Genomic DNA, 17,479 nt, shown 5'->3' with positions numbered 1-17,479 from the left:
ATCCACCTAACAGCAGTTGTTTCCCTGCGTTATTTAAGAGATGTTAAGTGTGGTTCCTTTAAGTTGCCAAAATGTCTGGAATATCATCTCCAGCAGTCATGTCATCAGATGGTCTGAAGGCCAGTCTGGCATGTCTTTGCAGACTCAGGAACATAAATAAATGTTGTTTTAAATGGACGACTGGTCAGATTGACGACATTTCACGTTTGTTCCACAACACATTGTTCAAATGCTACAGACCTCGTGTCTTAGCTTTCCTGTGTGTTTATCTCTTTTGCATAGCTGTGCACCTCGGGTCCTGAGTTTCTTTGGTCCATCGGAAAGCACAAACGAGGTCTTTGATGTTCAGATTTCAGGCAATCAGTGGTGATGAATGAGGGAGAGTAGATGAAGCAGAGGCTTTTGGCTCAGAGCCTCATTTAGATCTGGGCCAGTAGCTCTGTGGGTCAGAGTGTGTGTGACGAGGGGGAGGCAGGGGGGGAGGCAGGGAGGGAGTGGATTAAGAGAGGAGGGAGGGAGGCACAATAAGATGTGCGCTGCTGTCGGACCCCTCTTTCCTTTCCCTGAGCTCAGAGAGGGCGGGCGGCACACGCTGCCCACAGAGAGCATGGATGTGTGTGTGTCTTTGGTGGTAAAAGAGCCTTGAAAAGTGTGCTGGTGGGAGACGCCAGGTTCTCTTTCTTTCTCCACGCGAACTTGAGGCGAGCGTCAGATTCCTCTGGTGGTGCACGTGAGGAACGTCCGTATGGCGTGGGCTGGTAAACAACACACGGCTTCTCTTTGTGCTCGGCACAATGGAACATCTTCCTTTGTTTGGTTCCTGTGTGGAGCATCAAAGAGCCAGACGTCAGCCGCTGTCAACATCACAGTCAAGTTTCTCTGGGTGTGTTTTACTTCTGAAAATTAGCCTTCATTTAAGTGGCAAAGTTGATCTTATTCTGTGTTTCAAATGTCCAAAACCATCAAAAGTAAATCAAACTATCTGAAGACAAAATCACTGTCTTTAGATAGTTAGATTTTTAAAAAGTCCAAAAAAACATGATGTAGGAGGCAACTCTGCACCAGTAAAAGCTCCCAAGTGTGATGAAGTGAAATATGACCGTTGATACATTAAGTTTGATAAAGGCAGGCGGTGACGCCGTCCTCAGAAATGTTTAAGCAGTCAGAAGTGGGCCCTGAGGTACAAAAGAGAACCCCTGCTTTAGAATCTGCATATGAAAAAAAGTAAAGAAAGACGAGTCAGTTCTCTGACAGGCTTTATGGATCAAAAGTTAGTTTATGAGCTTCCTCTGAGTGGCAGATTTATCTCTCCCCAGGACCTTTTGAATCCTGTGGTTTCCCTCTTCAGAGAGGACGTCTGAGGGTTTAGAACAACATGCAGCTACGCTCTGATCCACTGCTGACACTGCAGACCTGAGCTTTACGCTGTGTGTGTGTGTGTGTGTGTGTGTGTGTGTTTTACTCTGTCCATTCATCCTCTAACTCTTTCCCAGCCAGGTGCCCCCCTCCGCCACGCCAGGATGACTCTGTCAGAATGAGGGTTCGTAGGTCAAAGGTCGTTCATATGTCTGGTTCAGAAACATGAGGGGCATCTCACAAAAGTGCAGCATTTGTTTTTCCCATTAGCATTAGCCTGTCACGCTAATGAGCAGCAGCACATGTGGCTATGCGATTAAGAGGGAATCCACTCTGCAGGGCCCCTCGGCTTCTTTAGCTCAGTTCAGCAAGAGGAATTTTCCTTGTGATCGGTCCCTTTCCAACAAGCACCATCAAACAAGTCTTACGCTATATGGACAAAAGTATTAACACACCTGCCCATCACACCAACAGGGACTTTAATGACGTCTCATTGTAAACTCACAGACAGCTTTGCAGCTCTAACAGCTTCCACTCTTCTGTGAAGGCTTTCCACAACATGTTGGAGTGTTTCTGTGGGAATTTGTGCCCATTCATGCAGTAGAGCATTTGTGAGGTCACACACTGATGTTGGACCAAAAGGCCTGGCTCACAATCTCCGTTCCAGTTCATCCCAAAGGTGTTGGATGGGGTTGAGGTCAGGGCTCTGTGTGGGCCGGTCAAGTTCTTCCACACCAAACTCATCCAACCATGTCTTTATGAAAACAGGAAGGCAAAAACTGGAGGAAGTTCTGTATCACAATCCAAAAGCTTTTCTGAATATAGAAAGACTGAAATTCAAACCTCCAAACATACAGCTAAGACTTTCTTCCTGAATTCCCCACATTCTCAGCTAATTCTTCACAAACACAGCGGAGTGGGGAAGCTAGTGATTAAATATCCAGCTGTTAGCCGGGGGGAAACACTGTAGCAACCAGGAGCAGTAAACTCAACAGGTCAACAGGTATGAAAGTGCTTTCTGACTCTGCCGTGGCTCAATAAAAAAGGCATCAATAAACATGAAGCTTTACTGGCCTCCCAGGCAGCTGCAGGTAGAGATTTCCGAAACCCAACACTGCTGAGACTTCCACGACAGCCAGCCTTCCTATTGGTCAGAGAAAGGTCAAAGCCGTGCTAATCCCATGGCAACCAACAGATGGAAGCGGCTTCCTGCACCTTTTAGAAAATTTTATGACCCCGAAAATCACATTTTCATGAGATCACAAAATACCATCGTGAACGTGAACGATCTCTCCGTGATCTCCATCTCCATGATCATTTAGAGCTCAGATTTACCCTGAATGCTTTCGTGTTTTGTTGCCTGTTGTATGTGGACCTTCACCGAGCAGTGACCTCCACTAGCTGACGTGGAACTCTAACATGTTTTTTCTTCTCCTGCAGGGTGAGCGGGTGTGGTTGTGGGAGGATGAGCAGTATCTTCCCAGCACCGTGTCCTCGTGCTCCGGAGGTGTTGTTGTCTTTGCCACAGACTATGGCCAGGTAAGGACAGCTTCTCTCTGAAACCACACAGACATTTTTAAAATCCCATCAGGACATCCTGTCCTCTTCCGGCCCTTATGGACCTGGCCTGTACTTCCTGTTTACCACAAAGTCCTTGGCCCTTTTGTAGTACTGCCTGGTCCAGGAGGTGTTGGGATGGGATTTCTGGTGATCAGACGTGAGGCTGCAGACTGTAACAACGTGTACGTCATCATTTAGGTTATAAGGAAGAACTTTTGTTCCTTGAACGTTGACTTTCTGATTGGGTGAAAGGAATTTCTGTCCTGATGTTTAAAGGAACAGATACCCCAGAATGATGACTTCAGTGATTAACTTCTCACCCCATGACAATAATACAACGTTCTGCCTTTGCCTCAGCTGACCTTACTGTCCCACAGACACAGAAACATGAGACACAGATCACATTCGCTGTCCTGACAGGACATACCGTCTTCTGATGCTGTCGTAAACCTTTAAAAAGAGCAGCGGCTTGAAGAGGTCCACTCATAATTTGGGATCAGCTCATCATCATGTGGCAAATCCCCTGAACCCCATATGGTTCTGCATTACCTCTTTGGTCCACGTGTTGTCTCAACAGCAGATAAAGACAAGGTGAAGGACGTGGAATGAGGGTCACAGTGAGTTTTATGTGTGACATGAGTTGGTTTTTAAGAATCAAGCAGTTTGTGGCTTGCTTTGACATGAAACATTTGGCCATAGTGAGCTGTGATCTTTTCCTCAAGGTGTTAAACTCCACAGGTTTGGATGGACCATCAGGTGTTGTGGAGCCACCAGGATGTGTGTACCTTCACACAGTGGGAGTCTTCTGCTGTTGAAGCTTTGCTTTGACTCCAAACACTAAAGCGATCACATGGCAGACGAAGCCACCTGCATTGAGTCGCGTCAACATGATTATATATGATTTATGGTGCAAACACACACACAGAGCTGATCTGCTCTGCAGAAAACCAACACAGCTTGGTGAGCAGCTGGTTTACGACTTCCACAACACTCTTAGAAGACTCTTTTATGTCAGTTTGTCAAGTAGCTCCTTTCACACAGCCTCTTGAGACGGGACTGTTGTGCCTTTACTCCACCTCGACATTTTGGATCAAAGGTAGCCGGTTGAAGGTGTAATGTGCACCCCACAGCTGGGAGTTTTAAAAAGCAGCTAGCGGCAGTTAGCAGCTAACTCGTGCATGAACAGCAACAGAAAGTGTCTGCAAACCGGGAGACAATGCGAGGTTTGAGAGCTCCTGTTAGGATTGTCATACATCACATCAGGACGGCCTGATGCTGTCTTGTTTTATTCAGGGGGGAAAACACGGGAGACGTAAAGACGGGCCTTGATTCTGCCAGCAATGTGCAGTAAAGTGCTGGTGTTTCTCAGTTCAGGTGGGGATCCTCTGGCTGAGTCAGTCTCTAACTTCACTGCTCCCTACTTTTACACAAGCCTTAAAGTCGGGCCAACAGACAATCAGCTGTGTGAACCGTCGAGGTGGATGTATTCGCCGCTACGCTCCCGTGCTGACAGCTTTAGCAAAGACTTCCTGTGTCGCGCCGAGCAGCAGAGGGTCGCCACCAGACGACGGCCTGTAAATGTGAGCGCTCAGGGATTTAGGGTCATGTTGAGGCAGCGTATTGTCCTGAAGATTTACTAGCAGATTAAGGCATTCTTATCTCCCGGCTCCTGCTCGCTCAGAGACTCGCTGAAGCTAATGACCCTCCACAGCACCGCTTACAGCCTCGGCTGGAGGAGGTTGCTGTCGTGTAGAGCTGCACTGCATTTAGCCACGCTAGCTGTGCTACCGAAGCGATGCCAGCCTGACTCTACGCCACCATGTGTTTGTTGCTGTGCAGAGAAATGTTGGGAAATGACAGCAGCGCAAGACTCTCAGCACCCTCGGCCTGTTTAAGAGCTTTGGAGGAATTAGCATGAGCTGCTCAGAATCATTTCTACTGCAAGCAGCGAGCTGCAGTGAGATGAGTGTGTGAAGAGCCTCACAGGACCGTCCTGTAGCAGAGAAGCCACAGGTTCAAACCCTGAAACAGGACGTCAGTGAACTGCAGCCCCTGTGTGTGTGTTTGTCATGTTGTGTGTTTGTATCCAAAGACTGATATGCATAAGTGTGTGTGTGTGTGTGTGTGTGTGTGTGTGTGTCTGCCAGCCGTCCGTTGTGTGTAACTGGAGATGGACGTCACCTGTTCAGCTCCGGAGCAGATGTTGCTCTTTGTGAAGAAAACCAGTGCTGACCAATCAGAGAAGCTCTCCCCTCTAAACTCCACCCACTCCAGTGTGTGTGTGTGTGTTCCTGCTAACACATTAATCTACATGTGTGCATGTAGTTTACACTGTATGTGTCTCTGAGTGTGTTTGTTCATTATGCTGAGGAGTGTGTGTTCCTTGCTGTGTGAGTACATACAGTACACTGTATAGACAAAAGTATCCAGACTCATCTCTTATTGGGAAACTTTATGCCAAGATGTTTTTGACAGTGCTAAATCTCTGTTGGTGTAGTGTCCCAATACTTTTGTCTATATAGTGTATATTTGAGTGTATTTCTTTATATAGTACATACATGTTGAGGCAAGACTCTGGTATAGCGCCACCACCTGGCCAAAGTTTACCCCTAAAGCAGCTTTTTGCCCCCTGCAGGTTGTTATTTCTGCGCATTAAAGGCAGGTTGTTTTTAAGAATATTTGATGGTGTTTTCTTCTCTCTGAATCTGAAACATATGCACTTCTGTTACGTCATGTAAACAAACCAGGTCCCTGTCAGCTGTGTCAGCTGTGCTGGGGTTCAGGCCAGTTTGCTAAAGTAGCCTGTTTGCACACGTTTATACTGTTTAAACAGAGAAAAAAGGTTTTATGCTGTGATATTCCAAAGTTTCTTAATTCCAAACTGCGTGATGCATCAGTACGTCAACAGTAGGGGGAAAAGCCACTGAATTAACTGGAATTGATTCGTTTGTGAGAATGTAATCTGATTGCTAAATCCATGAAATGTACTGAGCATATTCTGGTTCTGACTCAGGACACGCTTCACATTTTTATCCCCAGCGCTTGTTGTTGTTCATCTGCTTGAACATTGTGGCGTGTGCTTCACAGCTTAAACTGGTCTCGAGTGGTTGTACTGTGTGTGTGTGTGTGTGTGTGTGTGTGTGTGTGTGTGTGTGTGTGGGGTCGCAGGGTTCCTCTCGTCTTGCTCGGGTTTCAGTGTTTTTGACGGCGTGGACGGCCTCCTCCTCCTCCTCCTCCTCCTCCTCCTCCTCCTCCTCCTCCTGAGCTCACTGCAGGACAATGCAGCAGGAGATGAATGGTGATTCAAAGAGCAGCTGTTTTGCTTTTGATGATGATGATGATGATGATGGGTGGTGGGGCTGAAGCTTGAGGCGGGCGGAGGTTTTACCTGCTCTCAGATAGAAAGACTGAGGGGCAGCAGCGAGGGCTCAGCTTTCCCTCCTGAAGACTCATAATGAAGAGTTTCATTCCTCGTGCTTTGACAAACCGACGGCTGATGAGAAAGTCAGAGCGGTCGTTAAATGTTACTGAAGCGAAGAGCGTTTTGGTTCTCTGCCAACATGTCAGGAGGAGTTTCAGAGCTTCAGACTGACTGAGGCTACGAGGGAAAAAAATCAAAAATGTATCCCACAAGACACGATGCACTTTGTTGTTATATGGACAGAGTTATTATTATGCTTATCATTAGCCTGTGTGAATGTGGAAGTGGAGGTACTGGAAGGTTAGACGAACAAATGAATGAGTTTCAGTATCAGACTAACTGCTTCATTGCAAACGTTTCCACAGTAGTTCAATGGTTGGTTCTCTGGTTAAGAGTCCTCTAATTATCTCAAATTCACAGTCACAAATGTGAATTCACTTTTCTGATCCACATGAGTAAGAACAACAAACTTTATCCTGAATGATCCGGGAGCAGAGCCCGTTGATCCGAGGCTACAGCGCTGACCCCCCCATGCTGTCTAATGGCTTTGTTTCACAGAGATTTACCTCCGTTAGCATCTGTCGCTAGGCTTAGCGCCGGGCCCTGTGGCTTTGTTTTCCCTCAGAGACAAGTAGACCAATTAGAAACCTAATTAGGCCAAAGCCAGTGGACATTGTGGTGGGATGGGGACTGTGACACTATGGTTACTGTCCATGACAAAAAGATAGCGTCCTCATCCTGTCTGGTTTTACTGGTCTGGACCTCACAATCAAAGCTCCATAAGGAAATGGTTGCCAAACTCAAACCACAGGCTGATGTCACAGCGATACCTCACTGTGGTATCAATCTTTTTATCTATCTGTTAGTAAGTAGGCGTGTTTCTCAAGATGTTAACTGTTCCTTTAACCTTAAAGCCACATTCTTTCATTGCCAGGAGTAAATATTTAAGAAAAATAAACAAAGTTCCTGGTCATGTTGACAGAACAAAACATCATGGATGCTTCACCTACTGGACTAAATGTGTTTGCTGATGTTAATTAGGTCGCTCAGACGCCAGGCGGACTGGAACGAGGACGGAGGAAGCAGCTGACGGAGAGCTGAAGCTGCGTCTCCACCACCTGACTGCACATGTCCCACTGTTGGCTGTAAACACTGTGTGCACTGGACTGGTCTAACAAGTCCGTTATCTCCCTGTAACTGGCAGGTTTCTCCTGCCTCAAAGCCACTGCGGGTTTGTAGCAGCGGTGGAAGTTAAAACTCTGCTGTTCGATCTGATTGACCGCTCAGTTCCATAACTTTTCATTTCTTTGGATAAACAAAACCAAATGAATCTGCCAAAAGAGAAAACCAGCAGCATTGACAAGCTTTTTGTTGGTCAGGTCTTTATTTGTTTGTCAAGTTGATGTCTGTTTGTTGAAGTCCCAAACAGCTCAAACGGGCATCTTGACTGGAGCTGAACCGCAGCAGGAGCTGGTCATGTAGTTTGTCCCTACATGTCCTTCATATTTAGGCTTTATTTCCTGATGGTCTCAGTGGAGGAGGTGGGAGAATTTGAATCTTGCGTTTGTTTCAAATGGTTGATTCTCCTGCCAGTTTTAGACGTGCAGCAGATGACTTCAGTTGACTTTTAGAAAGTATGATTTAGGTTAAAATCAAAAGTCTACTTTAGTTTGTTTGACACCACCTCATCCTCCTCCTCCTCACTTTTTGTGCTTCATCAGATGACATTTTTGCACATCCTGTCATTCTAAAGTGACGAGAAAAGCTTGATGTAGATGACCTTTAGTGATGCGTGAAGAGCAAAGAAATGTGTTCTGATAAGACGTGAAAAGGCTTCAGACGCTGGCCTACTGCTCAGACCAGGTTATCATGAGGTTATTATCTTTGTGTGCATTAGCGGAAGTGACAGTAAAGCTGCTTTCAGAAAAGTGCCTTACGTGGCTCCCTGAAAACCAGCAGATAATCCAGCTAAAATTAGTTGAGGTGGAAGGTGTGAATGGCTTTTCCAAAGCGCCCATGTGGGTGTGAAATAAATATGAGGAGCCAAACAAGATTTAAAAAGCATATTTTTACAGCTGAGCTTCAGTTTATTTTTGCAGGCTTTAAACAGTTTAAATGAAGTCATCATCATTAAATCAACATCAGCCTGTAGCTGAAGCTGAGAGCCTCAGATGTAAATATGACAAAGTGAGTTGTGAGGGTTTTTTTGCTCTTCAGGCTCAGCAGCCACAAAAGGTTTTAAGCCACTGAAATACATCAGAGTCTGGCTGTGTTTGTGTGTGTTGCTGAATGTTCCTTGTGGTGTTGCTGTTTATGGAAAAGGCTGAGACAGCACCGGGCTTGGCTGCTCTCCTTTTTCCACTCAGAAGCCAACGTGGTTCTAGTCTGACGGTGTAAAACCTCGCTGAAGATCCCAGAATGTAAATAAGAGCTCCCGCCAAGGTGTCCTCGACAGAGTCGGACGACGAGGACGCCTTCAGCGTCGCCTCAGGCGCCAGATTTCCTCCAACAAGCCGATGAGGTGAAGTCATTGATGTTCTTGTGTTGATGCTGCAGTGATGGACCCCCACCGAGAGCTCCTGCGAGCTCCTGCAGAGTGATGAGAATTTGAGGCCTTCTCTTAATTAACCTCGGTGTCCTCTTCCTTTTCACGAGCGGACTGTCCCGAGCTGATGTCACTGCAGAAAGCAGCTCCTTTGTCTGCATGTCAGTGTGGTCTTCTTGTGTCTTGAGACTCCAGGGTCGATCCTTGATGTGGAAATCCATCATGTCTCGAGCTGATGTCGAGATGTTTTCGTCTCGCGGTCACCACTGGACGCGTTTTCACGGACAAACTGTCCTCCCTGTGTGATGCTGATGTCAGAGATGAGGCTCAAATGTTTTGACTGAAGTTCAAACCTTGAAGAGTAAAACACTTTAGCTCAGTGTAAGACACTTTGTAGTTTGCTGGTTTTCTTTCTGCACAATTTGAGCAGAAAGCAGAAAAACCTGTTTGCTTGCATTTACTCTAATTTTCTGTAAGAACAAGAATTTCCCTTCAGGGATAAATAAATAAAGGAATTTTGACTCCTGTACCTGTTCATGTACTTTACTGGAGTATTTTCTTCTCATGCCACTTTTTACTTCTGTCCCACTGCATTTCAGAGGGAAATATTGGACTTTTTACTGCACCACAGCTGACTGCTTTCCTGAGGACGTCCCTGATCGTACTTCCTCCAGCGCTGACTGGGAGCTGTTGTGTTTGTGCTTCTTGAGAGATGCATTAATAAACACGTCGCCTGCGTGTTCGCCTGCTAAAGAGTCAAATCATTTTCAGGTTTCAGCTTTGGGTACATGCGCAGCTGCGTGGATGCGTGCTAACAGGTGTGAACGCAGCCTAAACATTGGACAGCAGCAGACAGTCGACATTCATGCATAGAGAAGCGCTGCAGGCGTAAGACAAGGCGGGTTTTAAATTAAGGCTGCAGACAGACGGACAGTAAATATTTCTCCTTCTCCCGGACGGCTTCTCGGAGCAGTTGCTGTAACAGGCAGGGAAGTCATGTGACCACATCACCAACAGGTTTCTTTCCGTTTTCAGCCTTAGCATTGCTTTGCAGCATCATTTAGCTGCAGTGTGACGCACACAGCTGAATGGACGTAGTCACACTAAGCTCAGTGTGGTGGCTCCACCCGTCGCATCTCGGCAGAACCCGACTCCAGTCCAAAGATGAGGAGCACAGACTTCATGGACAGTCTGTTATCCATATTGTTTGTCCCACCTGTACACTGTACAGTCATCATGAACTGGGAGATCAGCTACGAAGACCAAAAGCTATAAACACATTTCTTTCTGCCTGTTGGACATTTTGATATGGGGGTCTTATTGGGACTGACTCACTTTTGGAGCCAACCTCAAGTGGCCGTTTGAGGAGCTGCAGTTTTCTTGTAAAACTGGACAGGACCAGACTGTGGAAGCTGTGACTGAGATGATAATAAACTGTGATGAGAGGGTTTTGTCAGGGTGACAGGATGTGAGGTTGGAGTTATCACCCGCCAGGGTAGGACAAACGCTTCACAGAGAGTTTTGTCTCAAGAAGCTGTTGTCCTCAGTCACAGACGATAAGCAGCCGCCTGCTCGAACCCCCATCAGGCTCCTGACTCGTCGTGTTACCAGCTCAGGGTCGTGTTCGCCTCGGCTGTCTGCCATATGTCACCTGTGTGCAGGCTGGCATGAAACATGAGCTGTGAGGAAGGTAAATGTGGTGCCCACAGGAGACAACAGCAGCCAGAGGCACGAAGTACTGCAGAGCTCCACTCATGGACTGACCTTCTTGTACTTCATGTGTCAATTTGCAGTCTTCAGGGGTTTTATTTGGGGGTAGTTTTTCCCTTCCTGACATTGTGATTTGTGATTCTGGGTTGTAAAAATAAAACTGACTTGACTCCACAGTAACACACCAATATAAATAATGTAAAGTCAGAGCAGATTTGCAGCATGACATACTTACAGTACTGTAAATACAGTATAAGTATACAGTATGTGTAAGAGCAGTAAAGCAGACATGTCAGATGAATCTGGAAATCATCTGTTTTATCTCAACAACACAATGACGGTTAGACTTTGTATAAATGGATTTAGAGGATTTAAACTGTGACTTTATTTCCTCCTCCGTACTCTTTTGTCTCTTTGTCTGCGCTTGCTGTTTTTCGTATTCCTTTTCTAATTAATTTCTTCTCCTAATTTTTCTCTTCTGTCTTTTAATGATCTTAAAGCATGAAGCTGATGAACTGATGTTTCATCAGCAGCAAAGTGATCTCTGAGCCTCTTCAAATACTACATGCTGGTACTGGTGATACTTTGGATGTTGCTGCTTGTTTTGGAGGTTTTCAGCTCTTCTTCTCTCACCAAGCTTCACTCTTGTACACACTTAAAGCGCACATTGATTTTTTGCTGCAGTAAATGTTGACCCACGTCGTCTTCCTCTGGAGAGGACGACACCTGAGCTCGTCCAGGCTTTCTGTTAATGTTCACGAGTCACAGCGTTCACAGCTGTTTTCTATGGGGAGTCATTATTGCTGTGACAAAACTGTGTTGCAGTAATTGACTTGACTCGGGTGCGTTTTAAAGAATGTGAGGATTGTCATGTTATTCTTTTAATATCTCAGGGCTTGTTTAACATTCATGGAAAGCTGCTGAGGTCTGCTGCTGTCTGTCTCCATCTGTTCTGGACTGGCTCACTCAGCCTTCATCGAGCCAGTCGGAGAAAGAGCCCAATGTAAAAATAAAGATGTAGAACCGAAAGCCTGATGCCGACCGCAGCAGACTTACAGAGGAAGTCACGGACCATCGCGACTGAACAGCACTGAATGTTTTCCTGTGGTTTTAAAATCTCTTCAGTAAACTTATGAAAACAAGTTTTAGATTCAGGTTTAGGTGCGTTTTAAGCAAAAGCATCAGTGAAAAGTTCACTTTGTTGTGATGTGTGGAAAAACAACTTGAGCCTATTTTATTTTTTTACACCTGTTGTGTGTGTTTTCTGGCGCAGGTGTACACCTACAAGCAGAACGCGCTCACTCGGCAGAAGGTGCAGCCCATGCACCCCAGCAGCATCAGAGGGGTGGAGGACATGGCCACCCTCGAGGACCTCCACGACGGCGCCATCATGCGCAACCTCTTCCTGCGCTACCAGCAGGGACACATCTACGTGAGTCCAGCCACACTGCACGGCTTCAACACAGATTCATCTTCTAACACTGAACTCATCTCATCGATCAGCTGAACTGAACCTCCCGCACTTTAAATAAGCGTCTCAGGCGAATGACATCCGAAGCCGGAGACAAACTGACTTCTATCTGCCGCGTCTCGCTGACAGCTCGGGTTCGCTGCCTTCTCCACAAAAGCTGCACACAGGAATCTCAGATGTTGCTCAATCGTTACGTAAGAGCAGAGATAATGGTCTAGACGCAGGCAGATAAGAGACGACGGAGGAGGTCGTGTCCTTCTGAAATGATCCGTGCTCGGCGGCGTTCCCCGTGGACATCCTGTCGAGAAGAGTTTGGCTTTCAGTCTCTGATTTATTACCCGCGGCAGACGGTGAAGGTTTAGCTCGAGGTTGGTGTGAAACGCACACGTGGAGTTGATTGAAAGGTGTGTTTAATACTGAGAACATGTGCAGACACCTTCAGTGGTTTTACTCAATATGAATCAGTCCGGCTGCTTTTCTGCCTTTCTAACACCACAGCGTGAATGCAGCGTGGATCAAACTGAGATTTAATCTTCATTTAATCATTTCCTGCAAAAAAAAGAGTATGTCTTAAAAGTAATGTTTATTCCTCCATTTCACATCCTATAAACTGAATCAGTACTGAATCAGTATTAACAGTAATGACAAAGTCTGAAACACAAGACAAGAACAAATCAGAACTAAACAAAAGAACAATAACAAAATGCAAGAGGAATATATAACAGATTAGAATTTAAAACAAAAGGGTTGTCCCTGTCACAGAACTCACTTTGAGGTCTGTGGATTATCTGTGGATTGAGTAACCGGGTCATGATTTTTGGAAAGGGACATTACTGTTGAGTTTTTTAGAGTTTTATTCAGATTTCCATTTTGAGCTCTTGTGGTTTTGTCTTAAACTCTGCCAACAGTCGTTTCAGACGCGGCTTTTCTTTACTATATGGGGCATAACTTTTCTCTCAGCTTGCTCGTATTGCAGTTTAAGGTCTTTGTCCCGAAACACTTCTTATACTTCTTATATTTTTTAGCAAAAAAAGCATTCCTGGTGTTTGTTAAGCAGTAAAGACATTATGTTACGTTAGTTATATGATCTAACGTGTTAATAGTTGATTGTTTTCCTTGGATCACTTTGTGAGTCGAGTTCTTGTAATCACAGAAAACAAATCGAGTGTGGTTAATTTTCTCTGTTCCACCATGTTTTCTCGGGAGCTTTTACATATTGTTGGAGTGCAGCTTGTTTCCACGACTACAGTGTTGACCAGGTGATGAAAGGCACAGGTGATAAAACCCATCAAGCAGAGAGATTTTCAGCCTGGTGCTGGACTCCGGTGCTGGACAAAAGTTCCTTTTTCGGCAGCCAACGGCGACAGTTTGCCAAGAGAGGACGATTAGAGTTTGTGTTTGTTTGGTTTGACGCTCGTTTTAGGGGCTGGTTATTCCAGCGGTGGCCTCACTGGGGGTTTGGCGGCGAGCTAATGGGTCTTGGCTCGGATCTGATAGCGACCGCGTCGTCCAAGCTGGGAGACAGTAACAGTTAAGAGCCTGTTAGCTTTGGAGCAAAACCACAGTGAATCTGAAAATGGAGATCATGTAAAACAAAAGCTGTGGTTGCGTCTCTCTGACCCTTTAGAAGTTTTCTCCTTGTTAGCCTGTGCTGCACTAGCTGTTGTAACTCGGGACATTTTATTACCGAGTGTCTCTTTCATCAGTCTTTCCAACAAGCTTTTTGTCCATGTCATAATGAAGACAGGTTTGAAAATGACAGAAATGTGTTGGTGTGGAGCAGGCATCTGCGGCTGCTCCTCAGCTCTGCTGCAGGCTGGATGCTACGCTAGCTGCTACTAGCATAACACACCTGAATCTCCAAACTGAATGGTACTTTCATGTTGATAAATCATACTAGTCTTTATACAATGTAAAGCATGTGCTGTCCAAGTAATTTATTCCACACTGTCCTTCTTTGCACACTGAGCTAATTAGCAAACAAAGGAGCTCTGTTCCTGTTGACCCCAGTCACAGCAAAGCAGCCTATGAAAGTCTACTGTATGGAAAACAAAGGACTATGTGGGACAAATAGCTCTCAACCATTACTGTCTTGTTTTGTTCTTAATGAACAAACCTGACCCAGCACTTACTTCAGCAAAACAAGCCGGCGACAAAGGCGGCCTTGTGCTTTCTGCACGCATTAGCCACAGTAACCTTTGACAAATGCCATCACGTTACTTTAATCACATTTGAACACTCCCGTATGGTCAAAATTATCCAGCCAATTCATCACAGCCGCCCAATCTGCACTCTGACGGGGTTTTCTTTTTTTCTTGGGCCAGAAGCTGCAAAGAGGGAAAATTAGAGGAGAGGTTTTGGTGAAGTGGGTCATGGTAAACCAAAGGGAAGGGCTAGGAGCTGAAGCCAGGGAGCCGGCAGGTCCAGCTAGGCCATCTATGTGGTGCTCAGAGCAGGCTGATACCCCATGAAGTCACAGCTTTAAATACCAGCTCATTATCTTTACGAGCTACCTGTGGCTCATTATATATGCAGCACAGAGCCCTCAGTGATTCTCTTTCTCTGCCGACTTGAGAACTTGCCAGGGTCTCTGAACTCCTGACCTCAGGTTTGGAACCACTTCCTGTTTCCTGCTGGCAGGATTTGTGAAACCCAGAAGCTTATTGATACTCAGGTATCACCGGAGTTCGTGAAGTAATGACAAAATTTTGCGACAGTCACTTAAAAATGAAATATTTGCGTCATTTACACAAATCCTGACCTGAGCTATATTTTATTAAGGTGCAACCAGAATCACCGGATCAACCAAATTTTTTCCAGAGTTAAACTAAAGTGCTTTTGTTGGCTGAACCCAACAACAGACAGGACTCGAACCCTCAGCTCATATTATTATTATTATTATTATTATGACTCATGTGATGCCACATGCAGTAACTGCATGTGCCTGGTGAAAAATGGCTGCTCGTGGACGCCCCGCCCCTCTGCATTCCTGTCTAATGTCTGTCCTGACGATAACATGAGCAGGATGTTTTGTCATGTGCAAAGATTATGAAAAGACTGCAAGTTGTGGATACTCAGGGTGGTGTGTGTGTGTGTGTGTGTGTGTGTGTGTGTGTGTGTGTGTGTAGAGGTAAGATGCAGAGTTACCATTTCTCTTCACCTGCAACTGTTTGGTCGCAGGTAAAGTTCTGACTTTCAGGATTCTTGGGTTCCTGGAAAAGTCCGTGCAGTGAAAAAGGGCAGAGAAAGTTGCGGTGACAGCTAAAGCATGAGAGCGAGGGGCCCCGAGCCATAACCTGCCGGGGGCCCCGAGTCATAACCTGCCGGGGGCCCCTGAAATTCCTGAGTGCACCCCAGCTGACTGACTGAGAGAATTAAATTAATGAGTTGGCTCTGTTGCTGAAAGTCAACTTTCAGTCAACCAAACAGCTTTTATTTTTGTGTCTTTGAACAGGTCACAAAATTTTAACGATTAAAGAAATTGTTGCTTATTTCACTGTTAGACTTACTACACGCTTTGGATGAAAATGTATGAACGTTCACAAGGTGCTGTGTCACATGTTTTACCTTTTGCATTTTCTTTGTTACATACAACAGTTATGACTGCAAACAAAGTATGGAGTCCAACTATCACACACATTTCCACGGGCGTGTCCAGAAGAGAGGCCCCTGAAATCTGATTGGTCGGTTGATCCACTTTGTTAACCATAGTCATGATTGGTTATCTTTCCCCTGTGAGGGGCGGGGCCTCAGTGCAAACCAACAGTTTGACTGGTGTTTCTGAATGTGCTTTGTTGTTTTGTATGTTGGCTAGTTTTGCACATACAAATTTGTTTCTGAGGACTTAATGAATAAAGTATGGAAGCTTTACATTATAGTTTTACCGTTTTTTTTAAATGCATGTATTTTAAGTCACTTTTGTTGAAAGCAATGTAAGCTAATGGTTAAAAAAAATACAAAATGTATACATAAGAAAAAAGTTTCAATTTTGGTAATTTCTTTGAAAGAAAAGGAATATTTCTGTGCAGTATGTCAAAGTTGTTTTTAACCCCTTTATCGCCACAGAGACTTTTATAGAAAACACTTTATTCACAGAGAAATTTTAACCTTTTTTATTGGCTCCCAGGAAAAGGTCCTGCAGACGGGGGGGTAGTGATATCTGTGGGACGAAATGCATTTATGACGGGACACACATCTACAGATCTGCTATAGCAGCACGGTTTTTGTTCCTGAAACTTTTATTTGCTTTCTGGTTGTTTTGCTGGAAAAATATTTTTGTTTTGGATAAACTGAGGAGGCATCCAGCACAGTTTCTTTGGTGTTAGCATTACTTAGCTGAACAGGGAATTTAGCCTGGGGGCTACCAGACTGGAGTGTGTGTGTGTGTGTGTGTGTGAGTGTATACGTGTGTGTGTGTACAGTCTTTAGCTGCTATGATTATAACCAGCTGTGCTGTCGACTGGTGGCCTCACTCGTCTCCTCTGCAGATTCCAGTGGAAACACACACACACACACACACACACACACACACACTCAGGAATCTCTGGCTTGTTCTGTAACACACTGACACACACATTCTCTCATTTTTCTATCACACATTGTTCTTTTTTCATCTGCCCCCCCCATCTATTTTCTTCTTGCCCCTGACGCACACACACAGTCTCTGTTTGGGTATTATGGTGTCAACATCTCCCCTCTCTCTCCCCTCTCTCTCTCGTCCCAGTGGGGCTTCAGTCAAATCAGTAAATTTTTGTCTCCCATATTTTATATAAATATATTGTATGATGTCAACTAAAAGCAGGAAATTCCTTAACTGCCTAATTTGTCTCGGTTTACAGCTCAAAGTCAGCTAACAGTCGACGCGGCCTCCACATTTCTGCTGCTTTTTGCTATCTGAGAAGCCTTAAAACTCACCAATCTGTGAGTCAAAGCTGACTTGTTTCATGTCTGCCTGAAGCCCCCTGCACAGTTTTAACGACTTGGGCCGTTTGTGCAGTTTCAGTGACCGTGTTCATTACGTGAAGGCGGCAGATCTTACTTTTAGACGGCTTAACTTTAACTTAAACAGCTACGAGCCGAACTCTGAAGCTTCACCTTTGCTCCTGTGCAGCACGACTCCCTGAGGCTGATTTGGCCTGACCGTGCAGAATCGAGCAGCACATGTGGACGCCAGTAGTCAACAAACATACACGATGTGCTTTTCAGTGAGCAGTTTGACCGTTTGTGACGCCTCTCAGGCAGAAAGAAAGAAGAGGAAGGAGATATGACACAAGATTTCTTCACTGGTTTGAAAATCTGAAACAGTTCAATCAAAACTGACATGTCAAAAATTCATGTCAGTAAATACTCACATTTATACACATTAGCAAGAGAAGCAGATGAAAACAAACCCGATGTGTGAAAACTGAGAAGAAAA

The 17,479-nt window shown here is 45.2% G+C and overlaps 1 protein-coding gene across 2 annotated transcripts in view; it reads left to right on the top strand.

Annotated features, from left to right (window-relative positions):
• myo10 (myosin X) overlaps positions 1-17,479 on the top strand; it is a 95,296-nt gene that overhangs the window by 23,545 nt on the left and 54,272 nt on the right. The window contains exons 2-3 of one of the 2 annotated variants that reach the window (XM_046407935.1): positions 2,797-2,895; positions 11,866-12,024. In XM_046407935.1, coding sequence (XP_046263891.1) covers positions 2,797-2,895; positions 11,866-12,024 — 258 coding nt within the window. Of the gene's footprint in view, positions 1-2,796; positions 2,896-11,144; positions 11,754-11,865; positions 12,025-17,479 lie in introns of those variants that run through there. The other variant, XM_046407936.1, reaches the window with a different exon arrangement.

This window comes from Scatophagus argus, chromosome 13 (genome assembly GCF_020382885.2).
Source record: "Scatophagus argus isolate fScaArg1 chromosome 13, fScaArg1.pri, whole genome shotgun sequence".
Taxonomy (NCBI): domain Eukaryota; kingdom Metazoa; phylum Chordata; class Actinopteri; family Scatophagidae; genus Scatophagus; species Scatophagus argus.
Note: the sequence above shows the minus strand (reverse complement) of the source record. Positions and strands in the feature narration are given on the sequence as shown.